The 23,747-nt window shown below is 33.0% G+C and overlaps 1 protein-coding gene across 1 annotated transcript in view; it reads left to right on the plus strand.

Moving 5' to 3' along the window:
- Window positions 1–23,747, plus strand: part of LOTGIDRAFT_91228 (hypothetical protein) — a gene marked incomplete at both ends in the record, with an annotated part of 77,637 nt that overhangs the window by 47,366 nt on the left and 6,524 nt on the right. Inside the window, 10 exons of the mRNA XM_009066833.1 lie at window positions 1,606–1,684; window positions 1,870–1,978; window positions 6,993–7,166; window positions 8,202–8,312; window positions 10,445–10,516; window positions 10,935–11,097; window positions 14,175–14,324; window positions 17,995–18,175; window positions 22,736–22,876; window positions 23,195–23,318. Of these exons, the coding sequence (XP_009065081.1) occupies window positions 1,606–1,684; window positions 1,870–1,978; window positions 6,993–7,166; window positions 8,202–8,312; window positions 10,445–10,516; window positions 10,935–11,097; window positions 14,175–14,324; window positions 17,995–18,175; window positions 22,736–22,876; window positions 23,195–23,318 (1,304 nt within the window). The remainder of the gene's footprint in view (window positions 1–1,605; window positions 1,685–1,869; window positions 1,979–6,992; window positions 7,167–8,201; window positions 8,313–10,444; window positions 10,517–10,934; window positions 11,098–14,174; window positions 14,325–17,994; window positions 18,176–22,735; window positions 22,877–23,194; window positions 23,319–23,747) is intronic.

Raw genomic sequence — 23,747 nt, forward strand, 5'->3', positions numbered from 1 at the left:
ACATTCAGATGTCTGTGATTCCTGCAATTCTATTAAAACTATCTCAGTGTTCTCGATACATATAAAATTTGTTAGAAAACCTCTTTACAATCCCTTTAAACAAAATTTACTGGAGAGAAGGCGATATCTAATAGATAAAAAGTGTAAATGTTTTTCTACTATTTGAAATGTATTCTCCGATGATTTAGCAAGGTGGAAGCCAAAGACGTCAATATTTATTGTGAAGTGTCATATCTCTTTCTACGATCCATTGAAAATGTTACAGCTTGCTTTAATAATATTCCCCTTTGAATTCGGGTGAGTGCATAATATTTGATATAGTAATTGGTATACTGAAGTGAACTGATCGAAATTTAAAAAAAAAGTTCAGCAAATATCGTAGCCTTGTGTTGAATTGGGTGGTTCGCGTCTGAAAATTGTGGAACTGTGATAATAAAATCCATTTGAAAATTCACACTTTGACTGTGTTTTCACCAAGTACTAAGATATATACGCCCACTGGCAGCTTTGATTTTAAATAAAAATATTTGGCAGTAAAGTAACAATCACCAGTATGAAATATTCAACCTTACAAACAATCATACCGAGTTTCGTCGAAATCAGTCAGGAATGGTGCTTTTTAGAGTGTTTACCAGCAATTGTGGACGGACGGACGGATGGAAATGGGTGACGGCAATATACGCCCCCCCCCCCTATTTCATGTAATTGAAAAGTGTTTAAGGGGGGGGGGGGGGGTGGCACTGTAATTCAAATTTGTCATTTGTTGCTTTTAAAAGTAGAAAACAAATTGTCAAAATGAATATGTCAAATAGTATTAAAACATATGTATCTATTTTTTCAGTAATAAAAAATAACATTTCAAATCCGGTTAAATATAGGTAACTATTTACACATAACTGAAGAAAAAGAATTGAATGCTTTGATCTGATGTAAAGATGAAAAGTAAGCTTAAGCTAGTCGTGAAATGAGAATTGAAACTTTTTAGCTTTGAAAATTGCGAAACTTGATCACTCATTATACCATAAACATGAAATGAAAAAATAGGTAGAAAAGCTGACTTAATGAGAAGATTTTTTTTCTCGTGTCTATCTTGGGAATTGGTAATTATGTCTGATGAAATTATTTCGTGTAGTTCAGATTTATAATTTTTGTGCTGTAAATCATGGCGAAAGTTGCCTGTGTGTCAAGCTTTGTTATCTAAAATAACATAATTTATGTTCCTAATGACTGAATCAGTGAAAATAATATTAAAATCATAACAATTAAAATTGTTCCACTGTGCGTTTCCTTCTTCCTTCTATTTTCCAGTTTATGAAATTGTTTGTGATATATATTGATAGAATTACAGACATAATGCCCTGAACTATGAGACATAGTAATGTATTTCATGTAACAGAATTCAGATTCCCTTTTAGATATATGTACTTCTAAATGTGTATTTTTATTGTAGTGTGTATATTGTGTATGACTGTATTTGATAATACACTAGATTTTGGTTTTCTATACAATCAAATTAGCTGGTATAAGAGAATAAAACGGCATGGTCAGGACATTTACGCATTTTCGATTTTCAAAATTTAATCATAGGTATCTATTATATTCTAGCTTATACAAGAGAAGCAGTAGGCGGTACAGTTGGTGGTATATTGTTAATATCTATTGTGATATGTTACCTCATCTACAGGTACGAACTTTTTGTCTTTACGGGGAGCAGGGGGCGGGTGGGTAGTATTGGATTCTGAGGTGAATTCATACCATGTGATTATTTTCATTTCGAACAGTGGTCGTCCAGGAGGATTTAGTAACCGAAACGTGTAGGCATCACGGGACGAGCTTGACATTCTTAATCTGTGATAATTCTATTTTCAGAAATTGGAGATATGAACAAGAATTAGCCAGCTTGTTATGGAAAATTGATTACAAAGATCTGAGTTTAGGTGATCACTATTCACAAACTTTCCATGGAGGTCGCATAAAGGTAGGTCTATAAGATCATTAATTTATCTGATATCACCAGCTGGTGTTTCTATTTTGATAACAGATATCTTCATTCAGTTACAAATCATATCAGCTGATCTTCAAATTCAAATTTTAAAGGAATATTTAGGACCTGAAATCTATGAACACTTAAATTATATATTTTATCTACTAAATTAAAATTAAATTCAATTTTTATTTTAAATGGGACTTAAGTCGATAGGCGATCTAAAACGTCTCCTCTTATGTTTTGCTGTTTTAGTCGTCGACGCCCTCAGTGATCCCACATGTTCTCTATTACTGGCAACTGTCAAGGGGAAATGTCAACGTAAGGCAAGAACCTCTCCCCCCCTCTCTCTGAAAGCTTGCAATAAATTTCAATAAAAATTTATGAACTCCTACACATTCCATTACCCTTTGGATTTGAAAACGTTTGTACTCGTGCCATATTTTAAGTAGAAATTTCTTGCTTATTACTGTATTTCCGGTCCTAGAATTTCTCATGTTTCCATCGGATATAACTGCATCGAACATTCTTCTGAAAATCAGCTGAAAGTAAACGTTCTTCTGTAAAGGAAATCGAACCACATTCGCCTCCATGTTACTTCATAAAGTTTATAGGAAATTACTTAATCTATCCACTCTTTAGAATTTTCTGAAATGAACGCCGTGGTTGGTCATTTTAGTTCAAGTAGAAAGAGATTTCATTCATATAATGTGGAAAGTAACATGCTGTTTTGTTGAATAACAAAATTGAATCTAAAAGTACACGCTTTCAGTCTTTCATTGTATAAATATTTGCGATGACACAAAATAAAAATATTCGTTAAGATCTATTTATGGAGTTACCATTAGAAAAAATTTGGAATCAATTTTGACGCGATGTGGAAAAGTCACTGAAGAAGTTCACATTGAAATTGGAAAAATATAACGATAACGCAATCTCTTTAAATTATGTACAAAAAAGTACCATGTTAAGTATAATCAATATTTCGTTCACACGGAAGTATGAAAATTAATTTAAGCTCAACAACGGATTGCATTAAAATTGCTTTCTTGATCTGATTGCTATCAGTTTTTAACCTACGTAATTTTTTATCACCACTATTGCTCTATGTCCAAGTTCAAATCCTCATGTTTAAAGACATTGATATATTTTAACAGTCAAACTATTCACAATCAACGCCATAATGTCTTTCAAGTTCAACTTCAAAATCATCAAAATAATTAGAACTGATTATTAGAAATCATCAGATTCTACTGTGGTAGCTGACACTGTGACCTAAAGTGTACCTATAAAAGTGCAATGTGTTGAAATATTGACATTACCAACAACCAATCGTCTCTGTGATCTTCAGCCGAGTTTGGAGGGGATATTCAACTAGGCCTGGTCTATAGTTTATATTATAAATATTGATATGGTTATCATTTTATCCCATAAAAGTGCATGGTGTTGACATATTGAAACTATCACCCATAAACAACTGAACTATTGAAGACAAAGCCTTATTCAAATCAAATTGACGGCATAAAAAATACATTAATTCTAAATCTCGACATTCGCTTAATTTGATAAGGGATTTCTAAACTAAATTATATCAGATTACTCGTCGTAATTTGACCATGTAACAATACAGTCACACTAACATGCCTTCGAGGTTCTGAGAAATTGCAAACACATGAAAGCGTCTTTCTTTTTAATCACAGGGGAAAAAACTATGTTGTAATAAAGTCGTGTATAAGCAATATTGATCTAATCATGGATTGTCAACAGTGCAATTGTAACTTCAAACAAAACGCATTTTGCCTTACTGAACTTAGATTTGCTTCGAAGATCTGGTTGACTGGAAACCTATTGATCTAAGATTCTGCTTGTTGCAAAGCCGACATGGGCTCCTCAATATCTGGCAACTGTGTAACTAACTATAATATCGGTATGAACTACTAGAATTGTCATTGGCGTGGCGTTATTGAGCAATGACTGTTTCATTTTTCAAATGGTATAGCAACAATTTCGACATTTCATCATAAGCAGTAAAATACTTAACTACCATTTCAAATACGATATTACAACCTTCCGACAATTCGCCATAAGCAGTATAGATTTTTACTACCATAGAATTGAATATTGAATGACATAGTATTTATAAAGTAGATAAAGGAAGTAAGATTAGATTTGAGAATGTTGACTGACTAAGAAGTCACTATGTAACATCTCTAAGTTATTTACATGAAGTTTCTCGCACCCTGACATAACAGCTTACACCATCACCAAGAAGTCGGTAAGAGGCTTTAGGAAATAATGAAGTGACTGAAGTCGTTTCTAAACTTGGCTGAATATATATTGATAGTAGATTAATTCTGTATCAAAAGATCTCTATTCCTTATGTGATCAAAATGAATTACAAACCAACGTGTTTTGTGGCAATACGAAAATCGAAAAGACTAGTATTGTCTAGAGTAATTAGACTTGCAATCACTCAAAAAACTCGGTGCTTCTAAAGCCACCTTGGTTTCTGAGTAACTAGTGGTAATTGAATGGAGATAGCAAATCATATTAATATGGTCCTGGAAAAGTGATTAAGTCTAAACATAGTAAATGTACTGAATAATTTACTGTTATTCTGTCAATAAGTACTTACTTTTAAAAGCAGAGATATAACCTGCATTGATTTCTGTATAACCTACATTGATTTGTTTTATGTAACCTACATTGATTTGATCTTTCATATTCATATTTTTTTCATAAAAAATAACATAACTGTTCTATTTAAATCTCTAAATCTCGTATATAGGTTTGTTTGATCGTGTAATTTTCTTAATGTATTGGTGGAGGTCATTACATAATGTCTAGCATCAACCGAGATATTAAATACATTCTAATAATACACGTAGTTTCCACTATATATATAATAAAACTGCATGTCTGTGCATTTCCTACCGTATGAAACAAATATCCTATCGTATAAAACCTATATCATACAATATAAAACCAATATCCTACTGTATAAAAAGCAATATCATATTCTATAAAATCTATATCATATCAAAACCAATGTATGAAAGCGATATTATATCGTCTAAAACTCACCCTAAACTTTAAAACCGATATCCTTTCGTATAAAACCTGCCTCATAAACTATAAAACCGATATTCTATATTATAAAAGCTGTCTACTAAGCTATTAAACCGATACCCCATATTATGAATGTTGTCTCCTTAGCTATAAAACCGATACCCTATATTATAAAAGCTGTCTACTTAACTATAAAACCGATACCCTATATTATAAAAGCTGTATCCTTAACTTTAAAACAGATACCCTATGTTATAAAAGCTGTCTACTAAACTATAAAACCGATACCCTATATTATGAAAGCTGTCTCCTTAACTATAAAACCGCTGCCCTATATTATGAAAGCTGTCTCCTTAACTATAAAACCGATACCCTATATTATAAAACATGTCTCCTAAATTATAAAACCGATATACTATCGTCCATACCTCCTAAACTATAAATCCCTTCTACCGTATTAAACTGAAGCCAAAGTCGTAATGGCTAGACAAGAAAACATTTTAATTAAGTTAGTAGATTAAATAAAAAAATTCTGGGTGAACGACAGCCTTGTCTTCGAAGAACTACTTAGAGACCCATTCGCTCTCATAAAGAAAAAAACTTTCAAGCTATGCCTGTAAATAAGTACACAGAGAAGCCAAAAAATAAAATTCTGGAAAGGTTGGCATAAAGAAAAAGAAAAACTATCAAATTTTCTATAATTAGTTCTTGAGACATCAGCAAGAGAGTAAAAAAAAAGATATTTCTTACATTTCGAATGTTAAACTGTAGAATTTAATAACCACTTGAAGATTCCATTTTGTCTACATTGAACGTGGGCATTCAATGAACATTAGATTCCATACAGACACACAACACTCTCAAAAATACGAGCGTTGATGTTTGATGTAATTTGATCTAATCATGAATTTTTCAATTTAATATAATTGTATCTATTCTACTGTGACATAACGATGATTGAACAGACATTTTACGAGGTTAGAGGCATATTACTGTTTTTTATCTTTCGTATAGATATCAATGACGAAGCTTACTATCATCTCAGGATAACCTAACTTCCAAACCTTCATAACAGCAACTTTATCAATCAGCGCTTACTATGTAATGTAGTATATGCAAGTCCCTTCTGTTAAGATAGTCTCACTAAATAACAATCTTATCAATCAAACCTTAATGTTTACTGTCTTGTCTGTTAGCTAAACCGCTTCCAAAACCCTACTTGATAACACTCTTGTATTTCATGTATATTTCGTATACTTTTGCGGTCTCAACTCCGGATAACCTCACTTCCAAACCTTGTTTGATAACAACCTTACTTTTACCATCTCATCCACATATCCATGCCTTACTTGTTAACAAGCTTGACATTCAAAGCATACAATTACGGTCTCATTTCAAGATGTCCAAACCTTACTAGATAAAACCTTGTCATTTAAAGCTTACTTTTACGGTCACATCTCAGAACATCAGGATAACCTCACTTCCAAACTTTGCTTGATAATAACCTTATCATTCAAAGCTTACTTTCTGCCTCATGTCATGAGAACATTATTACAACCTTAATGTTTGCTGTTGACTGTTTTATCTCCGGATGTCTTAACTAACGCACCGATATTCAAACGTCAATGTTCTTTGATAAGTTGATGTTTATGAGTTTGGTAAATAGTGTTCCCCTGAAGTAAAATGTTACAAAAATTCAGATGTACTTTTATATCCACCTAAATGTATTAACTTAAGTTTGTTACGGAAAGAAAACTATAGGTATGGTTAAAAACTAAAGTGGGAACAGTAAAGTCTACTGTGCTATACAAAGACTTCCTCGAAACCATATTCGATTTCATTATACAAAATTCTATTTCAGAACAAGAAAGTAAGACAAAAAATTCGATTTCATTGATTCATTCATTTTTGTAATTAATATTAAATTGATTATTTGCAGCCGAATGGTCTATGTAAATCTGGAAGTCAAATCTCGCTGATATCCCAAGTTGATGTTGACTTACGACAACTGTTTACTCATGTTGGAACATATCGAGGTACCATCGTAGCAATACGGATTGTGAATAAGAAGCATGTAGAATTAACCAGAAATGTGAGAAAAGAATTAAAAATTGTAAGTAGATTATGAAATTGATTGACATTTCTCTAATGCATTTACCTTGCAACGTTATTAAAGCTGGTATTAAGTTTCAAAAAAAAAAGATCTGAAGACTAAATCCGATAAATATATTCCCTTGACATGAAAGCAAAGCAGCCCAACTCATCTGACAGTACTAATGTCAACGAAGGAATATTGTTTGTTGAACTTCATGAAAACGATTCTCTGAAGTCACAAAATTATTTAATGCAATGACGTTTGGTGTGATGTGGTTAATAAAAAGGAAAAACCTTTTAAGGCAATACTAAAGTGCAAGTTTTAAGAAATTGTCATTCGAAATCGACAAGCAGGGAAGATACTTTACCCTTTATATGGTCATGATAGCTTTAATGTGTAGTCCCGAGATGAGAAAATTACATACTTACGACATTGCTCCAGGACAAAGCTTTTCTAGAACTCATCTGACCAATTGTTATCGGATCTATAATAACAAGTGTTTGGTGTTGGTGGTTTGTAAATTTCTGTGTCAATAAGATTAAGATCGATACCACAATTCCAGACAGTCTATTCAGATTGAAGCTAATGTTTTCTTATGAATCCTCTGATAGAATTCATTGCCTTAAGCTGTTTGAAAGAGAAAGAGGTGTATAATTCATGATTTCCTATTTTCGAAACATCATGCTTTGAATATTTTAAAATATTCTTATTTGTTAGCACGTCAAAACGTTTCCAGATTTATTATTATTTCAGTTATTTCTTGTTCTTCCATTCACGAGCTAATCGTTTTAAAAGAAGCAAAATATAATAAAGATTCAAAAAGCAAAGCTTTAAAGTTGGAAGTTTTTTTTCTGTTTTCTATATCAATTTGAAAATATCTGAAATTATTATTATCTTCGCTAAGAAAAATATCGTTTATCATATCAATTTTTACAAATTACTGTTTTCAATGTCATTTTGCCATTAATAATAAAAGAAATGTGCCTGCATGTCATGGCGCCAGATGTTTTCGAGAATTTAATCACTAATATTCTGCCATATTATTTTTTTCAGATGCGTGAATTACGACATGATAACATAATACCATTTATTGGAGCGTGTATAGATGCACCTAATATAGGTTTATTGGTGATAACTCAGTATTGTGGTAAAGGAAGTTTACAGGTAGGTTTGTAGGTTTTAATCATTGGTACCATGTAAAAACATACCTAATATAGGTTCATTAGTGAAAACTAACTGGGTAGGTTTGATTGGTGATAACCCAGTATTATGGTTGAAGGAGGTTTGCTTGTTGCTCTTGACGCACTATTTTTGTAAAAGCAGTTTATAGATAGGTTTTTACCATTCGGAACGTGTAAAGACTAACAAAAACTTATCTGATATAGGTTTATTGGTGATGGTGTGATAAGGTAATTTACAAGTAGGTTTTTGCCGCTTTTTTGCAAGTTGGATTTGGATATACAGTATACACGTCTTGGGTTATTTATCCATTGAGGATTATAGGTAATACATCGAGGATTAAATTTATAAACATGGCCAATATAGGTTTATCTGTTAAAGACTTATCCCATTTGTGCTGTCAGATGAAATAGTTCTTTTTCCTTGTGAATGGCTTACAGTGAAGCACACACTAATTAAACTTGATTCTGATAATCGCAACTGTAGCACGACCTATACAAAAAATGACAACATAGCCTGTTGGAAATCTAATTGACACAATATACAAATTTGTTCTTGTGGCGATTGCAAAACCTAATTGATAGTTAAACCATATTTTCTGTTCTGTAAACTGTTGAAAAAAATGTCAGTTGCTTGGGTGTATGTCACCAAAGACTTAAAACGCTTTCGTTGCGACAACATTATCTTCGGATTAATCGCTTTATAGGCTAATCGTATCCAAGGATCTTACGTCTTTTAAGAATTTGAAAAAAATTAGGAAGCCTTAGTTTTTCTGAATCTCATACATTTAACCTATTACAAATAGCCTGCGGACAATATTGTCATTAGATAATTTCACACGTCAACGAATAAATCATTTCAAGTTATTGCACGTTAAGCCATGTGTAAAGCTCGATATTTTTTATGTATTCTTGGCAAGCAGGAAAATAGGAAATTTATTGCTCTTATTTTTACTTACAGTTTCATAATGAGTGTTTCCATGTCAGAGAACCTTTGAATTATTGATTAAGGTAGAAGAATTTCAAAGTATGCAAGTTATCTGTGTAAAACCCAGGCATTCCTTTAAATTTGGTTCAATATTTTCCACTTGACGTGTCGGCAACCTTGTGGCTTAGTTGTTTGAGATTACAAAGAGAGGTCTACAGACCCAAACATGGATTTAATTTAATGCGACGACATTATCATATTAATTTATAATTGAAAGACGCCCCCGCCTTATCATAGAAACTTATATTGGCAAGACGTATTAACGTATATTGAAATACGCCTTTTCGTGTGTTATAAAAACTTATATTGGAAAGCCCCCCCCCCCCCCCCCCTTTATAAAATTAACTTATATTGGCAAGACGCCCCTGTCTTATCATCTTAATTTACATTGGCAAGACGCTCCAGACTTACCATATTAACCAATATTGGCAAGACACTCCCGTTTGTTATATTAACTTACCATGGCAAGGCGCCTCGCTTTATCATAATTTATTAACTTACCTTGGCAAGACGCCTCGCTTTATCATATTAACGTACCTTGGCAAGACTCTCCAGACTTATCATTATCATATTGACTTACATTAGCAAGACATACCCGCCTTATCATATAAACTGAACATTGGCAAGACATTCCTGCCTTATTATATAAACTTCCATTGGTAAGACATACCCTCCTTATCATATTGACTTACGTTGGCAAGACATACCCGCATTATCATATAAACTAAACATTGGCAAGTCTTAATAACAGAAAGACACCTCCACCGTTTCAAATTGCAGGACGCCCCCACCGTTTGACATCATCTTAATGCGCAAGACACCCCCTGCTTATCATATAAGCATGGACACGCTGCTCCTGCGTATTATATTAATTTGCATTGGCAAGTCTCGCCGCCTTACCATAAACTTACATATAAACCTGCATTAACAAGGAAAAGATGCTTCCCTCCTTCTAAATTGGCTATCCAACTAAGGGCCACAAACCTACAAAATAGATTATAAGTAAGTGATTTTAGCATCGCAGTACAATATTCTTACATATCATTAGGCGTTAAAGATATTTCACTTTCATAGTTCCAGAGACAGTATTATATATAACATAAATTGACTGAAATTCTGTTTTTTTTCAGGATATCTTAGAGAATGAAGATTTACAACTAGATTCTATGTTTATAGCCTCACTGGTATTTGATATTATTAGGGTAGGTATAGTACATTTCGTCCCTTGCTGTACACTTGAGAAATAACAATAGCAAAACCATGTCGCAATTTTAAAATCATTATGAGTGCATGTTTTAATAACCCTTAGGAATTCTATTTCATGGATGTTTTAATTGCCATGAATTTCCAAATTCTTTAAGATCCTTTCCCAATCTTGAATCATAGCCGGAAATTTATCATTCTACGTATACAAAGTGTTGGGCTTTTAGTCTAAATATGCTGCACCAATACCTTCGGTCAATTTTCTTGATCATGCCATTTTTGTCGTTTTGATGGACAGAATCTCTCAAATCACCAAGGTATATCATGTTAGTCATAAAGTAGAACAGTTTACAATGATAATAAAATATTTGAGATGTCTGCTAGCTGTCTGAATATATCTTTCTATGATCTTTCCAGGGAATGCTCTATCTACATAATAGTGAAATCAAATCCCATGGTAAATTGAAATCGTCTAATTGTGTTGTGGATAGTAGATGGGTTTGTAAAATAGCAGATTTTGGTTTACACGAATTTTTATCTGGGCAAGAGGAAGATTTGGGTGAATATGCTAAATATAGAAGTAAGTAATTTCAAACTTATTCTTTCAACTATTGATGTCATCGATTTGACATTGATCTTATTGTGTCAGATTTCCATTAAATGTGAGAAGATTTCTCTGAAATTACAAGCGACTAGAATTCCACACAAGAATTAGACAAAGCTGAGATTGTTAAGGTCATCTGATTGGTTCAGTAATATTTAGAAGGACAACTAACGCAACTTAATTATTCTGAGATTAAGACGTAAAAAGGATTCAAATAAAAAAAATCCTATTGAGCCTGTACGGTTTTGGAGACAACCAACAAGTACCTGATCAAACCAACAAACAGTAATCACATATGCATCAGTCCAATTAATATCCATCTTGCTTCATTCAAATAGAATAGATAAAGCTAGATGTTTGTGAAATGAGTTTATTCTTTATGTCCAGTACATTGACCATCATACCATTCAGTTCGGATTGAGGGTTCGAACCCAAGGGCTCGGTCCGAGGGAACTTACATAATTATGTTTTTAAGAATATGGTACAGGAAGGATGCAGGCCAGGAACAAGCCGATAGACCATTCTCACTATCAAATTGGGTTCCTCAGCAACAAATTGGTCCAATGTCCCATGATTGCTCAGCCTGCCCCCGATACCATTTACAATCAGAGAATGGAAGACTAATGAATGAATGTAACAGTTTGCACACAAACGTCTAAACCAACAACTTATTACAGTTATACAAAGTACATTGAGAATTTGATTCGATAATGATTCACTTACCAGTTTTGTCGTTTATTGGATGAACAAGTCTGATTGATGGTCTATCATAGCTCAAGTCTAATCGTACTGTCTTCAGCCACTATGGCAATCTCAGAAGTATTAGTAAATGCCGTGTTAAGAATGCTAACTTGTTTGTAGATGTTTTTCCAATCATTAACCGATCAGGTCCGCCTACAATTCTTACAAATTAAGGCTGTTTTACAATTTAATTGTGTGAAACCATGGTCTGAAGTAAATTAAACAGTTTGAAAGAAGACTGCAGAGTTAAAACATATGAAATATTTTAGACTGATAAAATGATCTTAGCTTCTTCTATCAGCTGGTCTTTGACCGACACTTAAATAATTATCCATACCTATTTACGACTTGATGGACGGGAATAATGATAATTGAATTATGATTCAGACTTACACCTACGTACCGAAATTACATGAGTCTGAAATCATTTCAAAACTGCAAAGACAAATACCGTTTAATATCTAGCTTAACTAGATTTATCGTTTACAGAAAGGACAAGGACAAAGGAAACATGAGATAGAATTTCGAAATCTATTTTCTCCATTATCACATAAATTTTAAAACTATAGGAATCCCCCTTCTTAACTAGCTATCAAAATTCGAATTCGGTTTGTCAGTAGGAAGTGTGGAATATAAAAAGGAATTAACATAAACATGATGGGTTTAGATTGAGCCGACATAAGATTACTTGGAAGGACGTCAAGAGGTTCAGAAGTGAACTTTTAAATACGCATTTGGTCGTCTAGAAAAAACACGTGTCTTCATACCATCAAATAAGTTGAATCAAAGCTTTTTTTATCTCACAAGGTGGCTGAATGATGTCAGTTTTTCTTTCTGAATTGTGATTTACAGGGGTACCGCAAATCAACGCCCGATACATAAGCAATAAACATTCTCTTGTTATACTATGTTGTGAACTTCCTTGACCTTAAAGAGATTGGACAATCCTGACTTAACAATACAAGTCTTTATTCCAGTACATAATTATATGTACTTGTTACTAGAACTGTTCGAGAGTATTAGTAGATATCGTGCGGAGAATAATAATTAATTGCTAAGCCTTTTCACAGTCTCCTTATCAATTAACATTTGTAATTATGGTTCCAATTTTCATCAGTACTTGTAATGCAACTTCCCGGTGCAGTCTCTAAGTCCAAGTCTTACGTGCTACTAATCTGCTCGTTTTTAGACGTACATTGGTACACAGGATGAACATTTTGAAAGAAAATTGGCAGCATCAGCGTATAATAATATGACCTTTGTTCATTGTCCTATCGACTTTTATGTCAATCCCCTTTCTTGAATCAATTGCGGGCGAAAAATTGTCAAAAAAAACGAAGGGATAATCCTGGCGTCTGTGCACATAAACACATATAGGCTGTATTGGAAAAAGAGTGGAACAGTATACCAAATAACACCTATCAAAGCTACGAGCATTCCTGTTTCTGAGACTAAACAGATGGCAAATCTGGCCCTTTAAGCATGCAACTTTGCCATTGGTTGATGAATTTATATCTTCTTTAGAGTCTTGATTGACATGCCAAACATTCTTTCTTGCAACCACTTGGGATTATATTAATCGAGTTTCATTTTTAGACATCTGAATTCTTTACAGATTCAATTAGATTAAGGAATTGTTTATAATTAGAAATCTGTAGAGGATTCAGTGAAAATAGGTCAGGTTTCGAAGAAGAGATTTGAAGTTCCAGACTTTCAGAAAAATGAATACTGACTAATTGTAATATCTTAAGCATGGAAACCACAATTATGAGTTAGCATGTCTCAAATGAATTAAAATATATATGGTTGTATTGAGATGTATGAATTTAGATAAAAAAAAATAGATTGATAGTACCTTTTAGTTTTAAACAAAGCTCTGATATATGTGTTGGGCCCGATTCTGGATTTGGTTGGCGGTGTTTGTTGCTGTTCGCTATACTTTTGCAATCAGTCATAACAATTCAAACATCTTCGAACTTCTTTCAAGCTTGTAATTCAAAAAGACAAAAAGTAAAAATGAAATGAAATGAATGGAGTTTTACGCCCTACTTTTCTGCACCAAGTGGGCTAATGAAGACGAGTAAAAATATCAAAGCATGATTATTTAATTTCCAGAGAACATTGCCATTACAAAATATTCCAAGGGCATTTAGAAACAAGCCCGTGCTTTTGCTACTTCATGTGGACTTGGTTTTACTATAATAATGGAGTATAAATGACCAACGTGACTAAGTCTGACTCGAGATTTTAACATAAAAGGAGACAAAAGGCTTATTGTCATATATTGCAGATTTGCTAATTTGCTATTTCAGATTTACTATGGAGAGCACCTGAATTATTACGAGATAAGAACATGCCTGCTAGAGGAACTCAAGAAGGTGATGTGTATTCGTTTGGTATCATAATGTTTGAAATACAAGGTAGAATGGGTCCATTTGGTAACATAGATCTATCTCCGAAAGGTTAGTAGCTTTTAATAGGTTCTAATGCGGCTTTTTTACTGAAACATCATAAAAATTCTCTCGACATAGTTTTTTTTACCTTGAAATCAGATGTGTTAGATAAGGAATCACTGTTTTTTAGATGTTTTCCAGTCATCGAGTACTTTACATATTCATGTCAAACATCTAACCACTTTTAACCAACAGTTGTTAGATACATGTCCAAAAGGAACATTATTTCAAAATGCCGTGCATTTTTTGCTGATTTAAACTACTCATAGCCGTTTTAGGGCACAGGTTTTATTGGAATTATCAAAAGCTTCATTGAACTAAAAAATGAAGTTTAATTAACCAAATTATATTTTTCTGCTCAATTCGCTAAAAACGCGGAAATCACGTAGTTCCAAAATCTTATCAAATGATTTTCAAATAAGTTTTCAGAAACCAGAATTTACTTTTAGAATTAATTAAAGTGTCCAGCTTTTTCGACTCGTAAATTTATTTCGACATTTACAACCATACCAGAACTCACCTTACTGTCATTCATGCTAGCTTGTTAGAATCTGGTGACTTTCTAACAAAGAAAAAACTCGTTAAATCAACAAGTAGATGGTATATCACTAAGATAATGTGAAATTATTGGATGGAGAAAGGTCATTTATTTTTATAACTTTGCCACAAGGGCAATACAAAAGCGAATTATGCCATCAAGGAAGTAAGAACCAAATGAAATGACCTGATCATGGAAGTTTACTTCCTGCTTTTCCTTTTTTCTGCATAGTAACCTTTAAATTCAAATCTTGTTGTTTACTGTCTGGATTAAGGAAATCTTTACTACTTACAATCCTTTAGCCCATAATCTACAAAAGTGCACAAAATATATCAGATGGTATTTCGGTTTATTTAGGAAGTACATAATAAGAGTACAGAGGTTTTGTATTACGCGAAAGTTAAAGGAAAAAATAGCAATCGAGTGACCTTAGTCTGATCTCAATTTTGATGCGATGTATTGAAACATTTAAAGGGACAATCCGATTTTTTTTTAAATAAAGGGTGGGAATGTATTTCGGGTTTCATTTTGCGGTTCTAATATAAATTTAGTTACTACTTGGTTTATACTTGAAGCATTGCCCCAAATAACGAAAACTATAAATTAAACTCAAAAGCAATGTGGTCCTCACATTATCTGAAAGTTTTAACTAAAATGTATATTGCATGTTGTTATTTTTCGAACGACAAACTATTTACAAGTTTACTTCTCGCTATTATTTTGGTTGGTGTTGGTAAACAAATGTGCGGATTTAAACTAAATAAACGCCAAATTCCAGCTTCAATCTAAAATTAATTGGATGCCTCGTATGATGTAGAAATATTAACTGCTTAAAACTGAGATGTACAGGATGGTCCTAGATTACTTCAATTTAAGTTTTCCCAGTTTTCGTAGAATACGAGTAACTGTTGTCGTCGGTGTGCTGCGGGTACTAAATCCGGCAACTGATCAGATTATCCCCCTGAAGACCTTTCATGTTAAAAACATCTAAACAGCTAGATATATTATTACAATAACCAATAGTTGACCAACTAATAGACATTTCTAAGAGTAACAACATTCTTCCTGAACATGAATCGGCATCTATTCAAACTCAAACCTTCACTCAGTACTTCAACGACAAGATCTCGAAAATAAGACCTGGCATAACATCACAACAGAGCCCACTGGTACGTACATCGACTTACAAAATGCCATCATCTTCCACCTTTTCCACATTTCAACCAAAAGATGAATTGACTATTATCATCAACCAAACCATAACCAAATCTTGTGAACTTGATCCATTACATGGCTTATTAAGGAGAATATTGATATTTTCATCACTCCAATTCTGCATATTGTAAATGCATCCTTAAAGACATCCTTACCTGATGAACTTAAAGAAGCAATCATAAGACCATTGCTTAAAAAACAACTTTAGATCCCATTTCACAGCACATAAACAGCAATTATTAAGATTGTTGATGATATTTATCGGGAGATCAATAGACGACAATCAGTGATATTGGTCCTACTTGACTTGTCAGCCGCATTTGATACATTGGATACTGAAGTTTTGTTCATCAGTACCAAACAGCAGTTAAAAGGGTCTAACACAGTCATGTATGAATGTATAGCTGGAGAAATAATTGCAATATCACAGAAGGCAAAGAACATTGGAGTATATCTTGATTCAAACCTCACTTTTAAACCACAAATTTCAGCAGTTTCATCTTCATCCTTCCACCAAATTCACAAACTTCTAATACATGCCCTAGTAACTTTACCTTGATTACCATAATGGAATTCTGTATGGCCTTCCTGATTATCAAATTCAACAATTGCAACGTGTACCAAATGCCGCTGCCAGACTTTAAACTGGAACCAGGAATTATGAACATAAAACTCCAGTTCTGGAAAGTTTGCACTGGCTGCCTATTAAACATCTATGGAATCCTGTTACAAACATAATATAAAGCCTTGTGGTACAGCTCCATGTAACATAACATACTCGATTGACATTAATATACCATCTCGCTCTCTCTGGTCATCTTCTCAACCTTCTGTATCCCAGGCTATTCCTTAAAACAGTCAACACGTGAATTTAATCATACCAATTAAACGTTAACTATCCAAAACTGTGGAATTCTTTAAGAAAATCTTAAACTTGTTTAATGATTATTATGGAAAAAGATTACTCTCATAACTTTGGCAGCACATTAGGATCCTCGGTATTCGTGCGCTTTAGAAATTCGGATGTAATGTTTAAACGAAACAGTGTTATAGATAATTTTCCAACATTACATAATCTTTATTGAATTGTAATACATAAAAAAGCTTTGACATTTTCAATTTTTAACGAAATAAAGTCGAATGTGAAATTCTTTTTTTTTATTTCTGAACAGAACGTAGATTGATTTGGAGGTAATTTTTGCAAAAAAACACATTTTCATCAATAAAATACTGGAATTAGAAAGTTTTATGGCCGTTATAAAAAGTCAAATGTATTAGAAATTGTAATTTATTGTTAACATTAAAATCCTCAAAAGAAATTTGCAATACGGTTACTTTAAATTAATTGTTCCGTCCTAATGAGTTTCCTTTTGTTATTTGTTTTAAGTATTGTTAAAAATCGCCTGCATCATTTTATGTGTTTGATAGTAATGGATCGCACTTGCGAATAGTTCCAAAGCTTCCAAACGGCTATTTAAATATATTCACAGCGACGTTCAAAAACTTAATTAAATAAATCAACGTTAATGAAGTATATAAAAAAATAAACGTTTATATTATCACACGTTCACAAGTATTACATATTTCTATCGTGTTTCATTTCAGCAGATAAACCACGCAAGGAACAAAATATTGATAAATATTCATAATGTCACGTGATTGTAAAACCGGCCAATCAGCTCACTTTGATAACTGTCTGTTTTTTGTAAATAAGAGCACATGATATTCGTGACTCTCTTATAAACCTATGTTGGATTGTTTAACATAACTTGTATCAGAGGTGTTGATAAAGTGAACCACGGTACCATATACTTATTAATACAGGATCTGGTTTAAACAAAGATGATCAGGTGTGTATTTCACATTGCAAGTGCAAGATAGTGAATACCACTTTTTAAATTTACAAGCCTATTTTCTATTTTCTAGATATTGTACAACGAGTAAAGAATACAAGAGAAGATTTGCCATTCCGACCACGACTCTCAGAATTAAGTTCCACACCAAAATTCATCACTGACGTCATTAAAGAATGCTGGGATGAAGATCAAACAAAAAGACCAGATTTTACGGAGATTAAATCGAAACTGAAACCCATGCAGAAAGGAATGTGAGTGTAGAATAATATACTATAAAATACTAGAATTTCGCAATCGATAACATTACAGATTTCGAAGGTTATTTTTTTCTAAAACTTTACATGCTAGTCAATATAGATGAATCTGTTACATTTATTTAAAAGGATATAAAGTGTCTTTTCCTTGCATTTTGATATGATCCAATCAATAAAATCAGTCATCATTAACAGTTTTATCTAGGCAAAACCAAATGAAAAACGTACTGTATTTGATAGACAATATATTTGATACTCTATATTGAAAATTGTGCATTTGGTTCAAGTCTCAAAACATGCACACAATTAAAATCATTCTATTGTATTTGGCATTTATTGGGGAAAGAATTTTTCAGCAACTGATCCTTCATTATTTCCTGTTAACATTTCAGTCTTAAACGTCACCCCAGGTAGTTCTGCTAAGCGTTTATTCAAATAATAATATAATATAAAATGACATACCATATTGCACAAGTCTACATCAAATAGAGTAAAAAAAACAACAACAAAAGGATAAAAATCTTTAAGAATCTTAAAAATTGTTATCGGAATCAAAAATATATAAAAAAATTCTCAAGAGTGTAATTATCTGGGATTATTTTCCCTATTTACAATAACATAGATAATGTTGTCTGGGTTATATGGACTATAACTAACCGAAAATTCTAATAATTGGTTCGAAATCAAAATAACAGTATTTTTGAATTTATTTTAATCTTTGAGAATAATTCTTGTGTAATGTTGAGCGCAATAAGTCAACTGTTTAAGCGAAATATATGAATTGCCTTCGTGCGTAGCTTAAGGTGCCATCATACTATATAAATAAAGTAACCATGAGGTTTGAACACAACACAGTTGCATGAGGGTTGCTTCGATACTTAAGACCGTTATTCTTCACATCCGTCAGAAATGGTGATCGCTATGGTGTGAGGGCCACTTCAGTCATATCAGAAATATGAAAGTGGTATCGAATCGCAATTTGAGAGTCAAAATAACAATTTTTGCGATCCAATATTTCCTTTGAAAGCGAAAATCTAAATTTAATACGACGACATGCAAATAAAGTCATATTGTAATTTTTTCATAGGAGTTTTTGCCTAATCTATTAATATTAGGCAAAGCTCGATTGTATCTAAAAGCTTAAAAATCCCTAGTAATCGTACACAATGATTATTATATTTTTTAGACGTCGTTGGCGAGATCGATCTACAACCAGAACACTTTGAATAGCTACCGAATTTGAATCAAAATTTTGAATTTAAATGGGAACGTCTTGTAAACGTTTTACTGCAAGGGAGGGAATTCTCTATGATTTTATTTGACCACTGAGGCTACTTATGTACTTTTTTTAATTCAATTTTACTCGTTGTTTTATGATAGTATCAAATCTGTTTAGATGTATGGAAGATGGCGACCAATAATAAGTCTTCGGAGTACAGTAATTCGAAGCATTGCACGGGTGCATGAAGTACCTCTCAATATAAGAGAACACCCATATTCTTTCATATTTCCTATCCCTCCATATCTGCCCTCTCCAAATTCTACCATATTGTTACATCTGACTCTATTCTAACCTAATCCTCTGTACAAACTAATCTACGTCTTCTCTACTCTTCCTCTCTTTAATCCGGAACCTACTATCCGTCATCCTTATTCTTTGTATCCTTCTACAACAACTACTTCCTACGCTTGTTTATTTCTCTTATCTCCCATTTCCAGTCTCACTTCTTACTTTCAAGTGCTTCACATTTACCGTCCACTCGGCTTTCGTCTTTTTTCACTATACCTTTTCTTTCTGATTATCGTTCAATTTTCTTCTAGCCCCTGTGCCACTCTCTTCTCTCCTCCCCTCTATCGATTTCTATATTATAATTATCTATAAACCCCGAAAAAAACTATAGACCGTTTACTTTAGAAATAGTATTTTTCCAATACGAGATTGATCTAGAGTCTACCTACAACCGGATCGTTTTAAACTGCAACCGAAATTTTATGAAATGTCAATCAAAGGTTAACCTGATCAGCCAATCAAATTATTCAATCTAATTTGAACCCTGATCACAATACCTGTTTAAGAACTATGATAGAAGCTTATCCAAAGTTCCATAGGAATAAACAGGGAATAAAGATATATCTACAGTAGCCAGGGAATTATTTGTTTGCGTGTGAAATCTAACTTTGTGTGATAATATTGTTAATTGTTTGAGGTCTACTGTGTATTGAACTTCAATTACAGTATTGTTTGTATAGCGACTTGATAGCTACTTGTTTTCTCATTTTTTTAGGTTACCAAATATATCAATATGAAATTAAGTTCAATTTCCTTTAAGTGCATCCTAGATTCATTGGCATATCACTTAATTCGTCTTCCATCTAACCTTTTGAATGTATCGATGTGAAAATCCGAAATTCATTTTCGAAATTTTACAGCATATTGCCTAGGCAGATACACCCATTTTTAATATATTTTCAATGGTTCATGGGTTTAAACTTCGTCAATATATATATAAGATCTGTTACCCAAATTTTAGCATGATCCTTGCCGCATTTACAGGTGTTTTAGTAATATTTATAGCCCAGTTTTCATTAGTTCATCGATTAACCGCATTTAAATCGGTTAACGAATGATAACGTGCTATAAATTACTTATAACATGATTGATAGGGGTCTGACAGATAGAGAAGTGGCCTTCGCCATTGTACGTGCATCAAATTCTGTATTTTAAAATATAAGCCAGTGTAGCTGATAGCTATTTGGACAGATGTTGGCTAGTGTAGTGACAGAAAAAATAGACCCTGTTAAATGGGAACTTTCAGCATCTCGCAGGCGCGGGGGTTTTAAAACCTATTTAAATACCTTGGATCTGCAAAACCCAGATATATTTAGAAAGCTGAATATTTTTGTAGTTCGATCATACCATCATTTTCTCCCTACACCATTTACGTCACGTCTTCAGTTTCGTCGATTTTTTTAAAACTGCGTGCGCAGCCAAAAGTTCAAAGGTAACAGAGTTACGTGATACTAACAAAATCAAAGTTACTGTGATGCTCAACATTAATTTACAGTCATCGTAAAAGTGATTTAATATAATGTTAGAAAAAACGCATCTTCGGAAACGTTTAAAATCCCCATATAACAGGACCTTTAGTTGTTGTAGCACGTGCTGAGGGTGGGGCTAATACATGATTGATGATCTGTTCAGACAACGGTAGTCTATACATTCACAGTGTAAATCGTGCTATAACTTCGATTTCAATGCCGCCCACCCGTTAATACAACGAAAAGATAAAAGGAAATTGATGATGTTATAAGTGCATCAAGGGCTACAAATACGTCAATAATTGCCAAACTAATTGAACTTGTTCGAGATTTTTGGGATATAATCCAACACCCAAACATTAACATTTAACTCTATCGCGTCTACATGAATCACATATTCCTCCGGTTCATGAATACATACCAGTTAATATTTCGACAAAGAAGAACGTCGATATTCTAAATCCATCGAAAATAGCTTCCAAAATAGGTATCCAAACTCCAACTAAACAATATCTATAAATTGTGTAGTTCAATGACCACGTCATCGCGACCCTTTGTAAACCACAAGTATCAATTTTTGCTGTTTTAAAACGTGTTTCAATCAATGATATCTATGAGGTTTCGAGTACATTCGGTTGATTTATGCATTGCAATAGAATAATATAATGTTTCATTGGGGAATAGGACTTTTGTTTAAGTTGAAAGCAAGCGTCTGTATTGGTTCAGTGTTAAAGCTTTTGGTGTAAGATTAGTCGATTTCCAATTGATTAGAAGAGATAAGTACAATTTGATCAATTCTATGGAGTTGATGGCGATGATGACATTCGTCTGGAAATTGTATTGGTGTTATTAGTTTCAATTAGATCTCATCGACAAAACTAATATCAAATAAGCAGTCACGAACTGGACTGCATTAAACTATCTACTTCCCGGGATAGACTATTAATTAATTCAAATTTTCAATATAAGTATTATTGTCTTATTCACGCTCGTGGAATTCAGTTTCTCTTTATAAATTGGTCAAATAATCGTTGAAGTATTCCAATGGTTTCTATCACAAAGGGAATAGTGGTTCAGAAAAGTGATTAAACTGAACTACATGTCTGGCATATCTTCCCTCGAGTCCGGATGCATGACCAATTTTAGTCACGATAATGGCAAACAACTATCTATTGCGTTTAATCTTAGAATGCTGTAAACAGCTCAATGGATTCGTTATTTGTGCATATGATTTACATAAATTAGAAGCATTACATTGCCCGGCATAAGGTGTTGGTAAATGGACAACTACTATTGCTTACAAGAACTAGGCTGATATTTGTGTATTTGTTTAAAACTGTCCTACCCTTTGTACAAGCAAACAAATAAGCATTACAACCATGTCAATTGCAAGTAACTTCTTTTAAACATGATAAATTCATAAGCCTCTGGTGTTTTGATTACAATTATTTACATGAACTTTAAAATTAATTAATCCATGGTTATCGGATACTGACAAATAATGTATTTGTATTATAGGAAAGCGAATATATTTGATAATATGTTAGCTATTATGGAGAAGTATGCTGATAGTCTAGAAGCACTGGTTGAAGATAGAACTGATCAACTGATACAAGAAAAGAAGAAAACAGAGGAACTTCTTCACCAAATGTTACCCAGGTACAAATTTAAAATTTGCAGATGCATCGTTAGCAAACAGTGATTACTCGGTTGATCATATCATCCAAACGACTAGAAGATTCTCCAAACCATCCCCTGACACGGGGGAACCCGTTAAACAGTTGAATGGAACTAGCTCGACATAATATGAGTTTGAGTTAATGCTTAATGTTAATAAAACTCTATATAACTTTTATCTAACGTTATGGAGGTATGGAAATGAATAATAGACATTCAAGTGAGTGTTATTTGAAGAACTTTCTAATCGCCACCTGCTTCGTATCACCCATATACATAAGACTGTTTTTTTTTCTTCAGTTCTGTAGCTGATCAGTTGATGACAGGAAAACAAGTAGAAGCAGAAGCTTTCGAATCGGTGACAATATATTTTAGTGATATCTGTGGTTTCACTGCCATGTCCTCTGAAAGTACACCAATGCAGGTTTGTTTATTTTGTTTCGCAATTTCATATGATATTTCCAAAGCTATGTAAAACTGTTCTTAAAATTGCTGCTCTACTTAAGTGTCAGATCGCTAGAAAATTCTGCACTATATCTTTTGTATTTCTGAAACATTCATTTTCTTAAGTGCAATTGTAAATAGGCCTACACGGTCTGGTATTTTTTATCTTTTATTACGATTATTTTTTTTTTGCCATTTTGTCATTTGCAGTATACTCCAATATGGTATGTCATACAGCACATGTACTTTCAATTGTTTTGTTTTTCACATATTTTGTCGATTTTAACATTTATTCTCTGCGTAATTTTAATGATTAACAATTTTTACGAAGCATTATGTCGCCATAGAGATAAAAATTTATTACGAATGATCGAGATCATTGTTTTTCAGTGTATTTTGAAGACAAAAT

This window comes from Lottia gigantea, assembly GCF_000327385.1.
Source record: "Lottia gigantea unplaced genomic scaffold LOTGIsca_8, whole genome shotgun sequence".
NCBI lineage: Eukaryota > Metazoa > Mollusca > Gastropoda > Lottiidae > Lottia > Lottia gigantea.